The following is an 18,787-nucleotide window of genomic DNA, read 5'->3' on the forward strand; positions in this document are numbered from 1 at the left end:
TGGTTCTCAAAGTGGATTCCAGGGACTCTGTGGGTTCTTTTATGGGGGTCCATACAAGTCTGTAACTCTGACAGTGTACGAATGGAACCAAATGAACCCTGACGGGTTCATTTGGTTCCATTTTTACACTGTCAGAGTTAAGGGAGACCTTGAAATTTGAAAGTTTGAGAAACACTGGCGTAGAGCTTGGATGTATTAAACGCAGTGCTGTGGAGACCTTCACCCACACAGCAGTAGTTCCTGCATTCACCAGCAGATGGCAGAACAACATTTATGATGAGAGAAGATGGACCGTACTCCCTGAGCACACCTTTCAGTGGCAGAGAAAAGAGAACGCCAGCAATGATAACCAAGCAACCTTGGCTGGTCTTCATCATGATGAAGACGATGATGGACAAAATATGCTCCTTGTTGTCGCTGTCTTGTCTGTAAATGCACTTTGTAGTTAGAGCAAAAGAGGACAAAATGTGCCACAGAGGCACAACAATCCAGGTCCAGGCACTCAGGTGGATTTAAAAATAAAAGGCCTTTATTCAACGGGCTAGAACATTAAAAAACACCAACGCTTTTGGCAAACACCTTCTTCAGGGTGTTACTTTGTAGTTAGTTTTAGGCGAGTACTGTACAAATCAAGTCCGCTTTATGGATATTTGAACAGTTTTATCCAATAGACAATGACCTGGCATTTTATTTTTGGATAATTTTCCACTGATAAATGTCGTGGGAGGGGTCAGTTGTATTTCTGCAATGCACATACTGTGTTCACGTGAATCACCTGATTCGTAGTAAGTAGCCTGCGATACTTGAGCAGACCGAATGCTGCGTTTTGTTTGTGTTGGTGCGTAGCTGTGCGTGCATCCTGTTGTACCTCAGTGTCTGTGTGTGTGTGTGTGTGTGCGTGTGCGTGTGCGTGTGCGTGTGTGTGTGTGTGTGTGTGTGAGGTATTTATTACCTTTTACTATTATTTGAAAACTTTAGTTACTTTGCAGATATACATTATACTATTATAAAACCTGCATTAACCACTTTAGCTTCATGTTATACCTAGGCTATTTCCAAACATTTAGTATGTTTACTTTTGGTGCTTTAAATATACACTTGGTGCTTTAAATATAGACGTTTGTACTTCTACTCAAGTACATTTTGAATTCCGGACATTTACTTGTAACAGAGTATTTCTACATTGCAGTATTCTTACTTAAGTAAAAACGGTGAGTTCTTGTTCCACCACTGGTGTGTGTGTATGTGTGTGTGCGCGCGAGCGCGAGAGTGTGACGAGGTTCCTTTTCCATCAGAATTGGGACAAGTGGTCCTAAAGTAGAGCACCGTCCCCCCTGTGGGCGCCGACCGCCTTTGTGCTCCGCCTTGCACTGAGCAACAGAGAAGGCTTGTGTCCGCGGCGCGCGCACACACACACACACGTACAGTACACGCGCACGTGCTGCTGCTGCTGCAACACCTCATTTTCTCTCCAACACCCTCGTCCACCGCCCGTGAAGGAAGGAAAGATGCTGAGACCCACGGAGCCCCCCGAGCTGATGTACTATGTTGACTCTATGACCATGTACAGGGAACCCAGGAAGATGGTGCTCCACAAAGGCTCCACAGGCCTGGGCTTCAACATCGTGGGCGGAGAAGACGGCGAGGGGATCTTCGTGTCCTTCATCCTGGCGGGAGGGCCCGCCGACCTGAGCGGAGAGCTGCGCAGAGGAGACCAGATCTTATCGGTTAGTAGCAGCGGCGGCGCTTCTCGACACTCTTCTCACCCACATACAAGTAGTTTTGTGTCGTTAAAATGTTTTAGGAATACATGAAAAAATATAGAAATCATGATTTTGTTTGAGAACAGCAGATCTACAAGCTCACAACCTGTCGCATCTTGACGCGTTGTGGGCCTGTGGATCGGCTATTTTCAAATAGTGTATAGAGTTAAAGTGGTTAAATTGTTTAATACATTTGGCTGGGAACCCCTTGGAACGCCCTCAAGGACCCCTGGGGGTCCTTTACCCCACTGTGAGAACCACTGGGTTAGTGTACACATTCATTGTCACCCATCTTATATAAGCATTTTTGTCATAGTCACAACGATTACGCAAATCTGCGTTGTCAAGCAAAGGCCACGGTTTCCGTTTTGTCTGACATCACAATGCCCATAACTGGAGATCCCCAACGTTAGCATCATTCTGCGTTGTCAGGTGACGGTCTCTGTTGAGTGTGCCGTCAGCCCAGAGCTCCATCAGTGAGGGCGTAGAGGAAGAGGATAAGGTCACAGAGGGCCTATTTTACCTATGATTCAACTCAGCTGCCTTCAAGGCAGGGGCGTCAATTGGGTATGGCAGGGGTATGCAGCTGCCATACCCTGGGTCCAGGGGGTGCTGGTTATTATGTTGTTAAATTACAGTAAAATAAAGTGCCAAATTTAACAAAATGGTCACTTTAACAAGGTATTATAATTATATTCTCCACACTTGTATTCTCCCCTTATTGACAAAATGGTATATTCCCAGGTTCCGCAGGTCGGCTGCACAGGTGCAATTCATTATTGTTAATTGTGGCACGTTTACTAACATGCCAAGTTTAGCTGCACTTGAACAACCGTTCCAGGCTGCCATATCCAGCCCAAGAAACCGTAGAAACGGGGGAAAAAATTAAATGTACTTCTTAAAATAAATGTATCGAAGGCACGTGTGCAAGACACCAGTCATGTTGCCATACCTTAGCTTTTTCTGAACTGACGCCACTGCTTCAAGGCCAGGACAGAAATACGGAACAAAGTGAGGGACAAATAAGCTGATGTCGTGTGCGAGGAGTACACGACACAAAAAGAAAGGAGGAGGCGACCGAGACAACGGAGCGATGCTGCGCAATTAAGCTCACCCTGAACGCATCGATCGACTGCCGTTGTTAGAGCGATAACTACGGCAACGCTGGGCAAGCTGATAACATCAGCGCTTCGTGCTGATTGGCATTCCCTTTATTCATTCATTCTTAGGAACTCAAAATGTAAAGGTTTTTCCTGTGCCAGTACATTCAGTACAACACAGTTAGTTATCTATACTATTCCTGGTTTAGCTGGGGACCACCTGGACGCCCCTCAAGGACCCCTGGGGGTCCACAGACCTCACGTTTAGAACCACTGCACTAATCTATAATGCTGCGGGCCCATACATGGAGAATTTGTTGGAAATCTTGGAAAAGGGGACTTTTGTGATTTATTTATGCAAAACCTGTCTTTTTGACAGATCGCCTTAATCAATTACTGCTTTGTGATGAAAAGATTAGAGGCAGTGATGCAGAGCTACTTGAACCTTGTCTCTGAACATTTTTTTAAAATATATAGGCTATTAATAGTTTAATTGTCCAATTTTACATTATACAAAACACATTTGACAAGGAAGTTAAAATGACAACACTAAATAAAAATCAATTTTCAGTCACAATAGGTACAACCCTTTTTAAATGTGGAAGTGTTCCTCCAGCCAAGAATCCCCAGGGAAACAGAGCAATCCAATGTCCAGAGCCGGTTGACAGTATCTCCAACATTGTCAGGTTTTTGACCCTTGTGTAATGGAATATGCCTAGACCATTTTGTATTGAACGACGTTTTCTGTTGGTAAAAAAAAAAAGATTTTAAAAACCCAAGTACAACTGTATAACGTCTCATGACATCTGACTGGGATCTTAAACAGGCTTAATGGTGAGTCTAATTGACTAGCGAATTGTGATGTCACTTCCGTGAAATGGTGTGAAATGTCGCCCTCTACGGGGTTCATGCTGGTATTGTTTTGTATTCAAATCGCCATTGGGGAATTTGCGATCACCGCATATAAGAACTGTGTTAAAAATATAAACACACCATGCTCTCGGATTGACCCAAATGGATATGAAGCATCGACTAAGGTGGAAATGTACAGATTTACCCAAAGAGTAACACAATAAACGCTAGAAACGAGTTACAACAGGCTATATCAGATATGAATGAATATCATAAACTATGCAGAACCCCCCCGCTGACAGAAACGCGCACATGGTGTGTTTATTTTTTTAACACAGTCCTTATATGCGGCGATCGCAGATTCCCCAATGGCGATTTCAATACAAAACAATACCAGCATGAGCCCCCTAGAGGGCGACATTACGCACAAATGACGACATGGCTTCGCTTCTCAATTTGGGTAGGAAATAAGTGCTCCCCCCGCCCACCCACGCTAATGCCACATGATTGTACAACCAATTAGACTGTCACGTTTCATAAAAGTGTCACGGTTTACCGAGGTCAGCCGATAAATAAACCTGGCCCTGTCAGTATGTTAGTTTTCTTCCAATCAGTAACTGAGTCTTCCACGGTGTCTTGATGGAACCAAATGGATTACATTCAACACGAACACTGGCCTGGTTCTGAAGTCTAAGAATAGCTGGCTCTCATGGGCACACATTCATTTCTCTCACTGTGTTTGGTATGTCTAACAGACCCCATGGCCATGCCGTGGTCACATGCGTGTTGCCCCTCACCAGATCGCTCGCCCCAAAACACGCTCGCCCTCATTTTTTTCCCGCCAAACTCACGCCGACCGCTCGGTGTGGCGGTTCTTGTATTCTTGTATTTCACTGAGGATAAGGTTATAAATACGTTTAGGGTTAGGCATAGTTTTACTGAGGTTAAGATTAGGAATACGGGGGCCACGGTGGCGCAGTCGGTAGCGCTGTCACCTCACAGCTAGAAGGTCCTGGGTTCGATTCCCGCCGGGGGACGCTGTGGGTGCTGGTGTTCTCTCCTCGGTGTCATCACATAAGGTTGGGGTTGGCGAAAAGGGCCTTTCTGTGTGGAATTTGCATGTTCTCCCCGTGTCTCCTAGGGTAGGTACTCTCACACAAACATGCAGTAATCCTAGTCTCTATAATGTCTCCCCCTGGGAAAGGAACTGGTTGGAATAACGTGTAACTTCCATGCGCTACATCCAACCGCGGGGAAGCTCCCCCCTGTCAGGTGACAAGAAGTGGCCTGCTCACTCCTCATGCTCTGAAGGAAGCATGAGCTCACTTCGGGGCCCTCCCCAGGTTGGCAGAGGGAGCGAAGCGCCCAGGATTACAGTTTAGGCAATTGGCACTGAGTGAAAAATGGGTTACAACACCCCACCCCACCCCCCCAAAAAAGGCTTAAAAAATCAAACATACAAGGTTGAGGAATAGTTTACCGAGGGTACTTTCTGGAATACCAGGCAAAGACCGTTCTACCGTTCTGCTGGATAGACACCCGAGGCGACTGTGTTTTGTGGCGAGCGTTTTGGTATCCCTCACCGGGGGTTGTTGCCAGCAACAGGCCGCACCAAATGTTACCAACATAAGAAATAATCAATGAGGAAATGTCCTTCACACTCAGCAGGAGCAAGGTTAACTTTAGCCTTTGTGTTCACTAAAGCAGTGCTGCTCAACAAAGCTGAAATAACATTTTGAAATTGTCTTTCCATCTGAACAGGTAAATGGCATTGACCTGCGAGGGGCCACCCACGAACAGGCTGCAGCTGCACTGAAAGGAGCGGGCCAAATGGTCTCCATCATTGCCCAGTACCGACCAGAAGGTAAAACATCTCAAATCCCCCATCTCAAATTCCAATTTAAAGGTGTGGCATTTACAGTAGTAGGAGACGCTGTCACTCGATCAGAGGCAATGGCATGAACGTTAGGCAATAAGTGATAGTGTAAATAGTCACACAAGTAGAGCGCAAAGAAAAAACTTTTAGTGCTTCAAGGAAACTAGGATACCATTTAAAAAGCCCATGCTGCCTGCGATTTTTAGTTTTTCTTACCTTCTTCAAGTAATCACAGAATACTTACCTCCAGTACGACCGATCCCCCGATCATTGGTAAAGATGGAGGTTATCTCTGTGCTTCCGCGAAAAAATAGCAAGTCATTTCGACCACCGGTTGTCTAGTTTTGCATTTCCGCGGAAGAAATAAACAGGGTGCAGACGAGTAGCCTAGCTGAGCTAGACATCCCAGCCATGTTAAAACAAGGTAGATACTGCAGTTAGTTTGCTAAATGCATTATCTAGGCTGGTTATACCAGGCTAGCAGACGAGGAGCTCATGATGTTGTGATGACGTCATTTCCTGTGGGACTGTGACTACGATTATTTGACACTAGAGGGAGCTCTTTGCTAATTATGTGTGGAGGTACGTGATTGGCAGTGAATGGCTTAAGCCTTATTTATTTAATTGTAAGATGAATAGCAAAAGTAGACAATCAACAAGCTCACTACTATACTGTATCACATCTTTATATAAATAATGATATAAATGTACATGCAGCCAACCAGTGCATACTTCACTTCATCTTTGTGTTCAACCATGCAAACATGTTGACTGAGGAGTACAAGAATACTGAGACCCCTGTTAAACCTGGTTACATGTGTCCTATAACCAGATGGTGTCCATATACGACATACATTTTAAACTGACATTCACCTTGACATCAGATCTCATTTGAAAAAGAAAATAATAAAATAAGGGTGCATTTACACTTGGGCCTTATGTGAGGAAATTAATTCATGTTACAGAACTAGTTGCTGAGGTTCATTTGGGTGTCTCTTGTAGTCTGAAAAGGTTGGTGACTGGTGTGTTATGGGAGATGATCCGAGGGCAAAAAGAAAATGCTGAATTGTATAATTTCATAATTTTGACTTTTATTTCTGTAAGATGCGCCTATCCCTGTTTTTTGGCCAGTCAAATGATTGGTAGTTAATATCTTCTTTAACATTGGCCCATACATGCTTATAATTCTTGGACATCTTCAGGCTAACAAATACAAACCATAGCAGACAACGCAGCACTATAGGTGCTTATATTGAACAAGACAGCCTTGATTGTTGTCATGCCACTTGTCATTAAGATCAGCAGTAGCATGCACAATGAAGCATGGTTCCAAAGCCTGAGATATACACATAATAGCTGTGCACGGGTGTCCCGGACTGAAAATAGGCGATCTACAAGCTCACAATGCGTCACTTGTAGATCTGCTGTTTTCAGCATGAGGTTCCAAACACAAAAGAATAGTTTGGACTACATGCGCAAATAAATCTATAGTATGAATCTGTCCTGTTGTCTAATGTTGTTTAACAGCCAATTATTTCACGGTTTTTGTTGGCTTCATAAATCTATTTCATATTTAATATGTGACCCGCCTATAAGACCTCAGACAGACTGGAGCAGTCCATGACCATTTTGTCAAGGACATTGGTGTGTGGAATCTTGTTTTAGAAAAAGTGCTGTCCCTCAACACTTCCTATTTTTAAAGTTTTAGGTGAGAGAGCAAGTAACATTTTATTTAAAACATTTTCAAACTGCATTGTCACACTGGAAAAGCAGGGGGTCATGAATATGACTGTTGATTTTCTTTTTTACACACCATTATAATGTCCTTTGATCATAATTACCGGATTACTGAATACTAAGTCTCCAGGTTTGCTTCAGAATATATAGACACTGTATTACTATGACACTATGCTATATTATGAGTCCAACTAGTACTAGTGGTTCTCAAACGTTTTATTTGCAAGGAGCCCCTTAACTCTGAGAGTGTTCAAATGGACCCGAGGCCTGTTATGGCCATTCAGGGTTAGCTCTTTATGTGTTTCTGGTAATATTATTGTCCACTCATTTTGTATGTCCGTGGTAAAAAAAAATTTTTTTTACAAAAATGTCCACCACAAGACAGCATGGTGTCCCGGGTGGCCCGGGGGCCACATACGGCCCCCACCTTCGCTTAATGCGGCCCGCAGGTTAATACTGGAATAGTGATATGTTATTGATTCACCCTTTGTTAGCCTTCTGGTTGGTCCCTGACTGACCAACCAGCAGGCTCTATCTGCCTTGTCCCGCCCCGGTCCCGCCTTTTTTATGTTGAATTTGCTAAAACATACATTTTGGAGAAATAAAAACATTTTAAAACATGCTGAGTCACTATACTGCCACTGAGCAGCTCCATTTTACTGAAACCAAGTTTGAAATTAGAATTGAACACCCAGAATAACAATACAAAGCAACTGGATTAAAATGGTAGTGGATGGAGTGTCCCACTGAGTGTCCCACCAAGACACACCAACCAATGGGTGTGAAGAGGGGCGGGACAATGGGCGGGACTTGACAAAGGGTGACCTGCTAATTCCGTCAGACTATATTAGTAGCTTAATGACTAGTATAGTAGTATTTATTTTTTATGTCCAATGTATTTGTATTTAAGTTCATAAAGTTAACATGAGTAGATAACCTAATGCGTTTGAAATTAAATCAAAATGTTACATTTCAGGATTCCAATTAAAAAAGAACAAAAAAGAATTCAGGATTCCAATTCAAAAGAAGCAAAAATAGCCGATCTACGAGCTCAAAACGCATCGCAGCGCGATGCGTTTTGAGCTTGTAGATCTGCTATTTTTGCTTCTTTTGTATGAGATAGTAGAATGACAAAGTAGGACGTAGCAACATGCAACGTGGCCCTCTGGAGTGAGGGTGGAAATATAGTGTCCCTAGCCATCATCAAAGTTGCCCACCCCTGATATAACTGAACTCACCCTGTGATCAAGGCAGTCTCTCAGGGACTTAGCTTTTCACGCCAGAGTTCCCGTTCAACCGGGAGCTCGCTTCTCCAAAAGCCCCTGCGCTTCACTCTGAGATGACGGCCAGTCTCCACGACCCCACTGGCACTAACCAACTGCTCTCTTTTCTTACCCATCAGAACTTGCTCTATGCTCGCCGCACCGGGCCCTGTCTCCAGCACCAGGTTTGTGCCATTGGCACCAGTGTGGCTGCTCTGAGCATTATTAGTATCATTCACAAAAGGGGCTGGCTAAGGGAGAGTCACTGTGTGAATGCAATCACAGACAGTCTACTCACACACCCCCTGTCCCCCTGGACACTTGTAACCCATTGACGCACCCCTGAATCTCGTCTTGAACCAACCCACCCCTAATATTTACTCTCACTCCCCGATCACCACACACCCTCTCTCTTTCAGCCCTCCTCACTTCCCCTCATGTTACATGTTCCTCCCAGGTGAATGCACACTGCAGTTGAAATCTTTAACCACTTGAACCCTAGATTGACCTAGTTGACCGGGGTCCCCCAGGGGTCTATCTATACACGGTCCCCTCCAAATGGCCCCCCACCAAATGTCTTTGCCGAAAATAGCCGATCTACAAGCTTGTGGATCTGCTATTTCTGCCAAATGTTGGTCTATTCTAACATGACCAGAATAGGGCCTCTGGGGTTCATGTGGTTAATATGCCCTGCCTGGCTTCATTGTTTTCTTTAAAAATGTTATAACAAAATGTCATGTTCAGCCTGTTTCTGTTGTGTATTTGTCTGGGAACAAATATAGAATTGCTGCTATTGTGTTAAATGTTATCAGGATGTCACTTGACTCATCCTGTGACCAGGCATCAAGGTTAGGCTACTCTGTCTTTCTCCAACTCAGTCCAACTGGACTGGTTAAAGGCTTTTATACACAATGTCAATTTGTCACCGGCTAATATTTCGCATCAAAGCTATTCATATAGTTGATGCATCATTCATACAGCCTTTTTTCGTGATGCAGAAGTGTACCTTTTTTCAAATGAAGATATTTTTTTTTTGTATTGCCCCATGATATTTGCGTTCTGTGTGAATGTTCTCATGGCACAAACGACAGTTTGAACAAATATATTTTCAGGCAAGTTAATTGCATGAAAATACTGCCCCTGGTGTGTAAGATCATTATAACAGTGGTTCTCAACATGTGGGCTAGGGTCCACTGGTGGGCCATGAGAATATTGCAAATGGGCCCCCAAATATTTGGCAAAACACATGCGGTGTCGCAGTCGGTAGTGCTGTCGCCTCACAGCTAGAAGGTCCTGGGTTTGATTCCCGCCGGGGACACTGGGGGTGTGTAACGTGTTCTCTACTCCGCGTCATCGGTGCCCATACCAATGTTGTGGTTGGCAAAAAGGGTCTTTCTGTGTGGAGTTTGCATGTTCTCCCCGTGTCTCCTAGTGTAGGTACCCTCACAAAAGACATGCAGTAATCCTGGTCTCTATACTGCCTCCCCCTGGCCAGCCGGGGCGCCTGATGGAAGGGAAAGGAACTGGTTAGAATAATGTGTTCCTTCCACTCGCTACGTCCAACTGGGGAAACTCCAACCCTGTCAGGTGAAAAGAAGCGACTTGGACTCCTCATGCATAGAATGAAGCATGAGGTCAATCCGTTGTCTCCCCAGGTTGGCAGAAGGAGTGTAGTGCCCAGGATTACATTAGATAATTGACATGGTGAGAAAAAAAAAGAAAAATCTTGAAAATTTGGTTTTAATTGCTATATTGCTAAAAGGGAACTTTAAGTATACTACATTAGTTGCATTGATCAAGCCGTTACACAATTGATGGATTGTTCACAACATGCTCTGAAAATGTACGGCCCGGGCGCCTACCATCTGATCTGATACCATCAGAATGGGGGCGTGAACACTAGAGTTTAGTGGGGCCTGATCCACAAAAGATTGAGAACCACCACTGCTTTATAAGAAATGTATGTACATTACAGTATAATCGTAGAGCAGAGACCCAAGGAGATATCTGACATATTCCGGTGGAAAAACAAGTGTCAAATAAGCATAATAGCAAAACATTCCCCTTTTAAAAGCGTTACAGTCCTGAGCAATCCCAATAGAGCAATCCCGAACTTACATAGCCTAAGCCTACTTTGACAAACAGCCTAGCCAATAATGGTTGTCTGTGAAATCTCAGCCTACGCTCTAGCAGCTTGTAACTTGTAAGCCATTAAAATATGTCAGCTGTAGCGTGTAAGCAAACTACTCTAGAAATTCTAAATTAATCATATCATGAGATCATATGATCACATGGTATCTATTTATTACTTGTTAACAATCTAGGCCAGTGTGATCGCTTGTTCTTGTTCATAGAGACAGAACAAGGCAGTACTGTAATAAAGGGGAGATTACTTTAAAAAGAACACCACACAGGCCAGCCTCTCCGTGTCTGCAAAACACAAAACCGATATTATCTTTGCAGTTAGGAAAATAGTTTGTCACATCTAAAGGTTTAAAGATTAATTAAATATACTGTAACCTAAAACGGTGCACAGACAGGATAGTTATGTGCACACTGCACAGCTAACAGATCAACGGATAAGAGAGTCTGTCTGGAAATATGCTCAGGGCCAGTAACAAGGATCTTGGATTTGTGTAGATTTATTTTGATTTATTTTCTGGGAGAACCGTTAGGCTAGGAATTGATTCATCTCTTTCATTATGTCGCACTGGCTTTGTCTACACACGTGTTCATGACGAGTTCAGGCTATATTCACTTAAGTTTCATGACATTATCTTGACCCCGGAGACAACAGTATCAATGTTTGTTTTCCAAAGTCCCTCCTCTCTAGTCTCTACCCTCTATAATTACTACACTTCAGCTCTGTACACGCTCTTCTTTTTCACCTCAACACCAAATCGCGTTGTCAGAAATTGCTACAAGCTCATAACGTGTGGCAACGCGAACACGTTATGAGCTTGTAGATCTGCTATTTTTGGTGAAAGCTCTCCCCAGAATAGGGATGTTAGGGTTGAAGTGGTTAATGTATTTTAGAACTCTTGTTTGAGTATGTACTTGTACCATAGCACCACTGTACATTAAGGGAAGCATAGCTGCCAATGGATCAGACTTATTGGATGTAACCGAGTAAAAATACCACTTTGCCGCTGGGATTGGGCATTTTTTGCTGTTTTTGTAAGATTGTATTTATAAATGCGTATGTCACAGTTACTACACTGTGATACAAATGTGTTATCAGCTGCAGTTCATCTATGTGATCGGAGGAGTCTTCCAATTTGATGGTGCATTATCACATGCTAGACTGATAGGGCAAACCTCCAATGGTCACTAAACAATTCTGCTGCTTGTCACATTCATTCCCACATCTCCCCTCCCATGTGCTTCCTTTGGTCAGCCAGTGGAGAGAGAGAGACAGAGAGAGGCATGTTTCTGTCTCTACTTAGCTCTGCACTAGTATAGTATAGTCATAGTGTTGTGACAGAGACACGGAGACCGACGACATCTGTAGGAAACAGACTCAGGAACTCAGTGAACAGGCAGAAAGGTATGTGAGTCTCATTTCAAAGGATAATGGTAGAAACATCAAGGGAGAGCATTTATCCAGGGTTTAAGTATTGTGCTGCTGTGAGACTCTGTGAGTGTATGGAAAGTTAGATCATTTCTTGTTTCAAAGTAGTAAAGTACCAACAGTAGTTTAACACTGTGTAGGCCTATTGTCGTTGTTCTACTAGCTTGTCTCAGAGGGCAGTGAGTTCATAAAAGCAAAACAATACATTATTGAATGATTGCACGTGAGGTGGTTTTATTTTCTTCTTTTTCTCATTGTTGCTTTCTAATTACTCTTTCTTCCCCAACATTAACGGTACATCAGTACAGTTGTAATGCAGGGACTGGCTATAACACGGGCTAAACGTGTCATGTCTCCTTACTGGTTGCTACGTTCTAGAAGCGACAGATAAGCGAGCCATGCCCGAACCTATCAGTATCATCGTGTCAGTGTCCTCACTGCCTGAGGAAAGCAGGGTTGTCAACAGTGAATCGGGGTTTCAAGCTCCTGACATCCTCTTTGGTTTTGTGGCCAAATCATCAGAGTAACGCTGTAGTTTTCACCATTCCGTGTTGTGATGTCGGTTGGCTCGACTTTGTTTTTTACGAGCCCACTGGTATAGCACCTCATGTTGGCTTAGGTCAAGGGTCTTCAACAGGGGGTCAGAGTTACTACAGGGGGTCCTCCAAATCTTTTTGTGATTGAAACCTTTTTTTTCTCCTTTTTTTATGTGAACCACTTGAACCCTAACGTCCATTTTCTGAGAACTTTAGCCAAAAATAGCAGATCTACAAGCTCACAACGCCTCGCGCTGCGAGGCGTTGTGAGCTTATGGATCGGCTATTTTCGGCAAAGAGGTTTGGTGTAGAGGGGAAAAAGAGCAGACTAAGTATAGAGTGAAAGGTCAAGTTTATGAAGTATTGACGGTTCAAGTGGTTAGATATCTGAAAACATTATTTGACACAATCCAAAATACACTGATGATTGTGCTGTCAAACGATTAAACGGAATATGGAATCTACAAAAAAGGTTGTGGGGATCCCTGCTTCATCGCTCTCTCAACTAAGGGGTCCTTGGCCTGAAAACGTTGAAGACCCCTGGCTTAGGTAACACATGAGAATGAAAATGCAACATACATCTCCCTAGTTGGACGTTGAGTAGAACTATTGGACATTGAGGGAAACGAAAAGGCATTTGAAGAAAAAGGGGGGTTGGTGTGTATGTGTGTGTGTGTGTGTGTGAATACTTTGGCCTGTGTCATCTCCTTGGGATGCCCAATGGTACATCATTTACGTAACAACTACGATCACATCTCTCATCATAGGTTCTACGAGTTTCATTTAAGTAACATGTTCTTGAGTGTGTTCTTGCCCAGAATGTATTGGAAGGAATTGAACTTGGTTCCTGATCCTGTCTGTGTTTCTCTTGCAGAGTATGGGCGTTTTGAGGCCAAAATCCATGACCTGCGGGAGCAAATGATGAACCACAGCATGAGTTCTGGGTCGGGATCGCTGAGAACCAATCAAAAGAGGTCCCTCTATGTCAGGTCAGGCAGTTTCACCGTTTTATCATACGTTTTGGCACATAAAAAAAATAATCGTATTTGCGTTCCATGCTAATGTAGTATTCACATTTCACATATTCACATTTCATGTAAATGTCTCACAATGATGCCTTTATGAATAAATAGATAAATAAATAGATACATAAATAAATAAATACGTATATAGATGAATGAATTAATAAATAATGTATTACATATAAAATGTAGTTCTGTCTTTTAGACTGTACGCCTATACTGTACTTAGTTGTCTGGGATAGCCACAGCGCACTATACTAAGTGTGATCCTTTCTTATAAAATAGCCAATCTGCATTGCATTATGAGCTTGTAGAATGTTCCCTCCCATAATGGCGTTACTAGGGTTCATGTGGTAAATGACATCTAGAGAATACATCACCCCAGATCGCTGACAATACTGAACTCTAACTCGGCAGTATCATTTTGTCATCACTGCTCCTCATGATGAATGACATTCAGAAGTCAAGTTTGAGGGCAATTATAGCTGAAGCAGAATGGCAGATAAGGTTTAGTTGCTTAATATAGCAAACCCCTCTGGACCAATAGTAACCATTTTCTCTGTCCCTGTAATGTTTCTAGCTTCTCAAAAAAGAACACTGTGTGTCAGGGGTAGTTTGACCTTACGTGTAACAACGATAATATGAACAGGGAACTGGATTGGAAACTCAATAGGGAAGACGATTATCATCGCTGCTGGGCAGAAACCTTGTATCTCCATATTTCATATTTGTATTATTTTTTTCAGAAATTAATGCCCTATTTTATACTGTCACATGACAGTGTCATGCAAAAGTAACGGAAATAGACGATCAGCTATAAAAAAAGGTTTGCCTTTGACATTCCCGGAATAGGGACCCCATATTGAAACCTGTCTTTAACCAATGAAACATATCGTCGTTGTCGGGTGAAAACCTAGCATGTCCAAAACCGTTCGTTTTTATCATTTAGATAAATTAACTAAACTAGTGAAAACAGCCGATCTACAAGCCGCGAGGCGTTGTGTGCTTGTAGATCAGCTGTTTTCACTACTTTTGTGAAACGGCCTTGTCTGATGAAGCAGGGCTTTGCTTCACGAAAAAACGTACAAATTTGAAACTTGGAGATACGAGGTTTCTGCCCTACAGTGACAATATTAAGAATTTGTAATACAATAATGATTACATTGGTCCATTGGAAGACAGGTTATTTTCTCTTGAAAGGCAACCATTTTGGACATAAAAGGTTTCTGCCCGAGAGTGACGATATGACGATAATCCCTAGTAATTAGTCCCTCTCACCCTAATAGGGCGCTGTTTGACTATGAGAAATCAAAGGACAGCGGCCTCCCAAGTCAAGGGCTCAGTTTCAGGTATGGGGACATCCTCCACGTCATCAATGCCTCAGATGACGAATGGTGGCAGGCCCGTCGAGTTACCCCTCACGGGGACAGTGAAGAGATGGGAGTCATCCCCAGCAAGAGAAGGTGAGACGTCAGAATGCTCCATGGTTCATGGAATATTCAAAGAACTGTCCCATAGTTTAACAAAATAGAAAATAAAATAACCCTCTATAATAATAAACCGTAAAATCATGTTACTTCATTTCCATTTGACCTGTCATTTTTTGTAGTTGTAAATCGTTGGATTCTGTCGCAGTAGCCGTCTTGCTAAATGTTTGTTTGTTACAGTAATGGCTTCTGGCTCAGTGTTTCAGCGTAATAAATGTTTTCACTCCCAGGGGCTTGTCCCGTTACTCTTTGCTCCACTTCTCTCTTGAACTAGAAAGGCTCGCTCAGTAGAGCGCACTGTCTGACGAAGTAACGTCAAACTGCGAAACTGCGTCTCTGCCTCTCTGTCTCTCTGCCTCTCTCTCTCTCTCTCTCTCTCTCTCTCTCTCTCTCTCTCTCTCTCTCTATCTGTCTATCTCTCTCTGCTAGCAACAGCGGCGTGTATTATATCAATTTCAAATAGGGCAAATGACAAAAACGTTGATCATTTAAATTTGGAGGGGCAGAGTATGTTTGCGCTCATGCAGCAACACCGCCGCCCATTGTGCTTGTCTGCAATTGGTTAGCAGTACCGGTCCTACCTATAAACCGGAGGGTCAGTCGCGTAATTGGTGAGTTAGCCGTATAGATCCCAGGCTCCCAATTGGCTAGTTGTAGTTCATAGCCACATGGGGTGCGTATCCCATGGCCTGGACGGACAATTTCTCTGTGATTGTTAATTCACAAAAATGACATTGTTGTCATTCACTGATTTGAAAAGAAAATGTGAGAATTTAGACCAGACCTTGGCCTGCTCTGCGTGCCCAAGACGTTTTACGCTCTTTGGCCTAGTAGTATGGCAGATTAGCTGCAGACAGACACACACGCACGTGCATCGCACACACATATACACACATGCACACACACACGCGCGCGCGTGTGAGCGCATGAATCTCCACGGTGAAGAAAGCGGACATTATCTGCTGAAATGCCATAGACACTCGGTTATATTTATCAAATTCCACAAGAGTTTGCGATGGCTGGATGCTATGTAGGCCAAGCGAGCTGCTGTCTGACTGCAGTCTGTCTCTGTGTTTGTCAGGGTGGAGAGGAAGGAGCGTGCACGCCTTAAGACGGTCAAGTTCAATGCAAAACCTGGCTCGTTTGATTCAAAAGCGGTAAGTTCCTTTTGGAGAGCTGGCAGGTGACAGATGATAGTGTCACACAAAGACTCATTTGTATAACAAGGATATATAAAGGTGACATTTCTGTGCCATAATTAGTAGAACATCAGATTTTCCACTATAAAAAACTCTGGGTAGACTACTAGCTCTTAACCGTTTGAACACATCCTTATACAAGGGGAACATTCACAGCTAAAATAGAAGATCTACAAGCTCTTTGCAACGCGTTGCAATTTGACCCATTGTGAACTTGTAGATCGGCTATTTTTGGCGAAGACATTTGGTAAAAAGAACTGTGTACCAATTGCATTTTCAACTCAAGTCCGTATAGAGGGTTTGAGTTGTTGAGTGGTTAAATTGCCTTTTTATATGTCACTTTTTATGACATTTCAGTTCCTTTCATAGGTTTGTGTTATCTATAACTGCCTAGTTGCACGCCCTACTTAGTCTCACGTGATTAGATTTCCTAGATGTAGTGCAGTTAGATCTCACTTATTCTATGGGTCATTTCCTCCCATTTTATCATATCATTTTATCATACTGTATTCATGTAGGCTACTGTTACTCATTTCAACTTCCATCAAAATATCACATTTCCAACCTCAAAACAAACGAACATATAAACTATGTTCAGACAACCTTTTCAAAATGAAACTTTTTTTTTTTTATTATTAAAACTACTTAGATATGTTTTTGTGGATTATCTGCTGTAAATGGTTCATTAATGAACCATTTTCTGCCTGTAACCTTTGCCATTGGAATGGCCCTATTTTCTTTTACACTCATGTTCACATGTGTTTGAAAGCAACACGCTAACAATCCACCGCCAACTTGTCATGGAACCTGACCTCACAACATAGAATCAGCTGCACCATTCATTGTTTTGTCTTCAAAGGACATTGATCATTCATTATTCTAATCTCACCCTCTCAACCCACTAAATCTAACCTCCCATTTCTTTAACTGCATGTATTTGATATGCCTTTCTGACGATCTCTTCTTTTACTAAACCTCAAATGTTACCTTTCTCACAGCATGATCTTGGCAACTCGTTTCCTGCCTTGCTTGTATTTATTTTATGTATGTCTTTTTTGCAACTGTGGCACGTCAAGTAGTGATCGGCTATAATCCCACACCAGCCATTTCACTCTTAAGTTATACCTGGGTGTGATGAACATGGACGATGGTCCAGGTATTCATAGATACACACAATATGGTTAATGGTAGCCTATAGGCCAGTGTTTCTCAACCTTTTTTCTGCATGGGCACACTTTTCATGTCCCAAGAATCCATGGGCACACCAACATAATACAGGGGTGTAAATATCGTCACTTTCGGGAAGAAACCTTGTATCTCCAAGTTTCAAATTTGTAAGTTTCTTCACAAAGTAAAGCCCTGCTTCATCATACAAGGCTGTCGCACAACAGTAGTGAAAACAGCAGATCTACAAGCACACAACGCCTCGCACCGCGAGGCGTTGTGTGCTTGTAGATTGGCTGTTTTCGCTAGTTTAAATCATTTTTAAAATGATAAATACAATACTGGCTTTCAAGCAGTTTCAAGGGGCGCACTTGACCCTTCTCAGGGGCACACCAAAGGTCCCCAGGCACAGTGGTTGAGAAACACTGCCCTAGGCTATGTGTGTCTAAAAGAATTAACTTCTCATGTGAGGAATCACAAAAATAGCCGATTTACAATTACAAGCCCACAACGCGTCATCATTTGACACATTGTGATCTCGTAAAGCCACTATTTTTGCTACTTTAGATTTTCTTTCATCATTTTTGGCAAAAGTGGCCAACTTCTTGACGTCCCACACTGTTTGCAAGCAGTTGTTATGGGTGTGCATGAATGTGACGACAGTCAGAAACACCTGTTTGCCCCCATGCTCTCTCTCCTCCACAGTCATTCAATGACAAACGTAAAAAGAATTTCATCTTTACACGAAAGTTCCCTTTCTACAAGAACAAAGAGGGTGAGCAAGATGGCAGTGATTCGGACCGTAAGTAAGCTGCAGCGCACACACATGTAGAGTGAATATACTGCAGACATGGACAGTGTAGGTTTACACGTAGGGCCGATAGGTACTGTATAGGACAGGGGTTTCATGGAGGCTCTCTCTCTCGCTTCCTCTCTTTTCCACGTTCTCTTCTTTTCTTCTCTTCTATCTCCCACGATGTCCTTTGTTTTGATTGTGCGGACGACCACAGTTTCGTAATCGGTCTGCATGTCTCGATTGCTTCTCGGTCACCACCAGGAGGAAATGCAGGCGGAAAGCAAATGCACTCCCAAAACAGTGTTCTTCTTTTTTTGGCATTGAATTCCTCCTCGAGGCTCGATTCGGTCCAAAAAACCAACAACACACACACACACACAATCCACACTGTGAAATTGGACAGTGTGGGACTGACTGCCCTA

At 43.0% G+C, this 18,787-nt stretch overlaps 1 protein-coding gene across 1 annotated transcript in view; it reads left to right on the plus strand.

The window, feature by feature from the left end:
• The window catches only part of dlg2 (discs, large homolog 2), a gene marked incomplete at its 5' end in the record, with an annotated part of 145,816 nt that overhangs the window by 115,810 nt on the left and 11,219 nt on the right, over nt 1-18,787 (plus strand). The window contains 6 exons of the mRNA XM_080749255.1: nt 1,500-1,727; nt 5,477-5,579; nt 13,572-13,686; nt 15,006-15,182; nt 16,288-16,363; nt 18,275-18,371. Coding sequence (XP_080605381.1) covers nt 1,500-1,727; nt 5,477-5,579; nt 13,572-13,686; nt 15,006-15,182; nt 16,288-16,363; nt 18,275-18,371 — 796 coding nt within the window. The remainder of the gene's footprint in view (nt 1-1,499; nt 1,728-5,476; nt 5,580-13,571; nt 13,687-15,005; nt 15,183-16,287; nt 16,364-18,274; nt 18,372-18,787) is intronic.

Source organism: Nannobrachium achirus (assembly GCF_963921795.1).
Source record: "Nannobrachium achirus genome assembly, chromosome: 19".
In the NCBI taxonomy this organism is placed as follows: Eukaryota; Metazoa; Chordata; class Actinopteri; order Myctophiformes; family Myctophidae; genus Nannobrachium; species Nannobrachium achirus.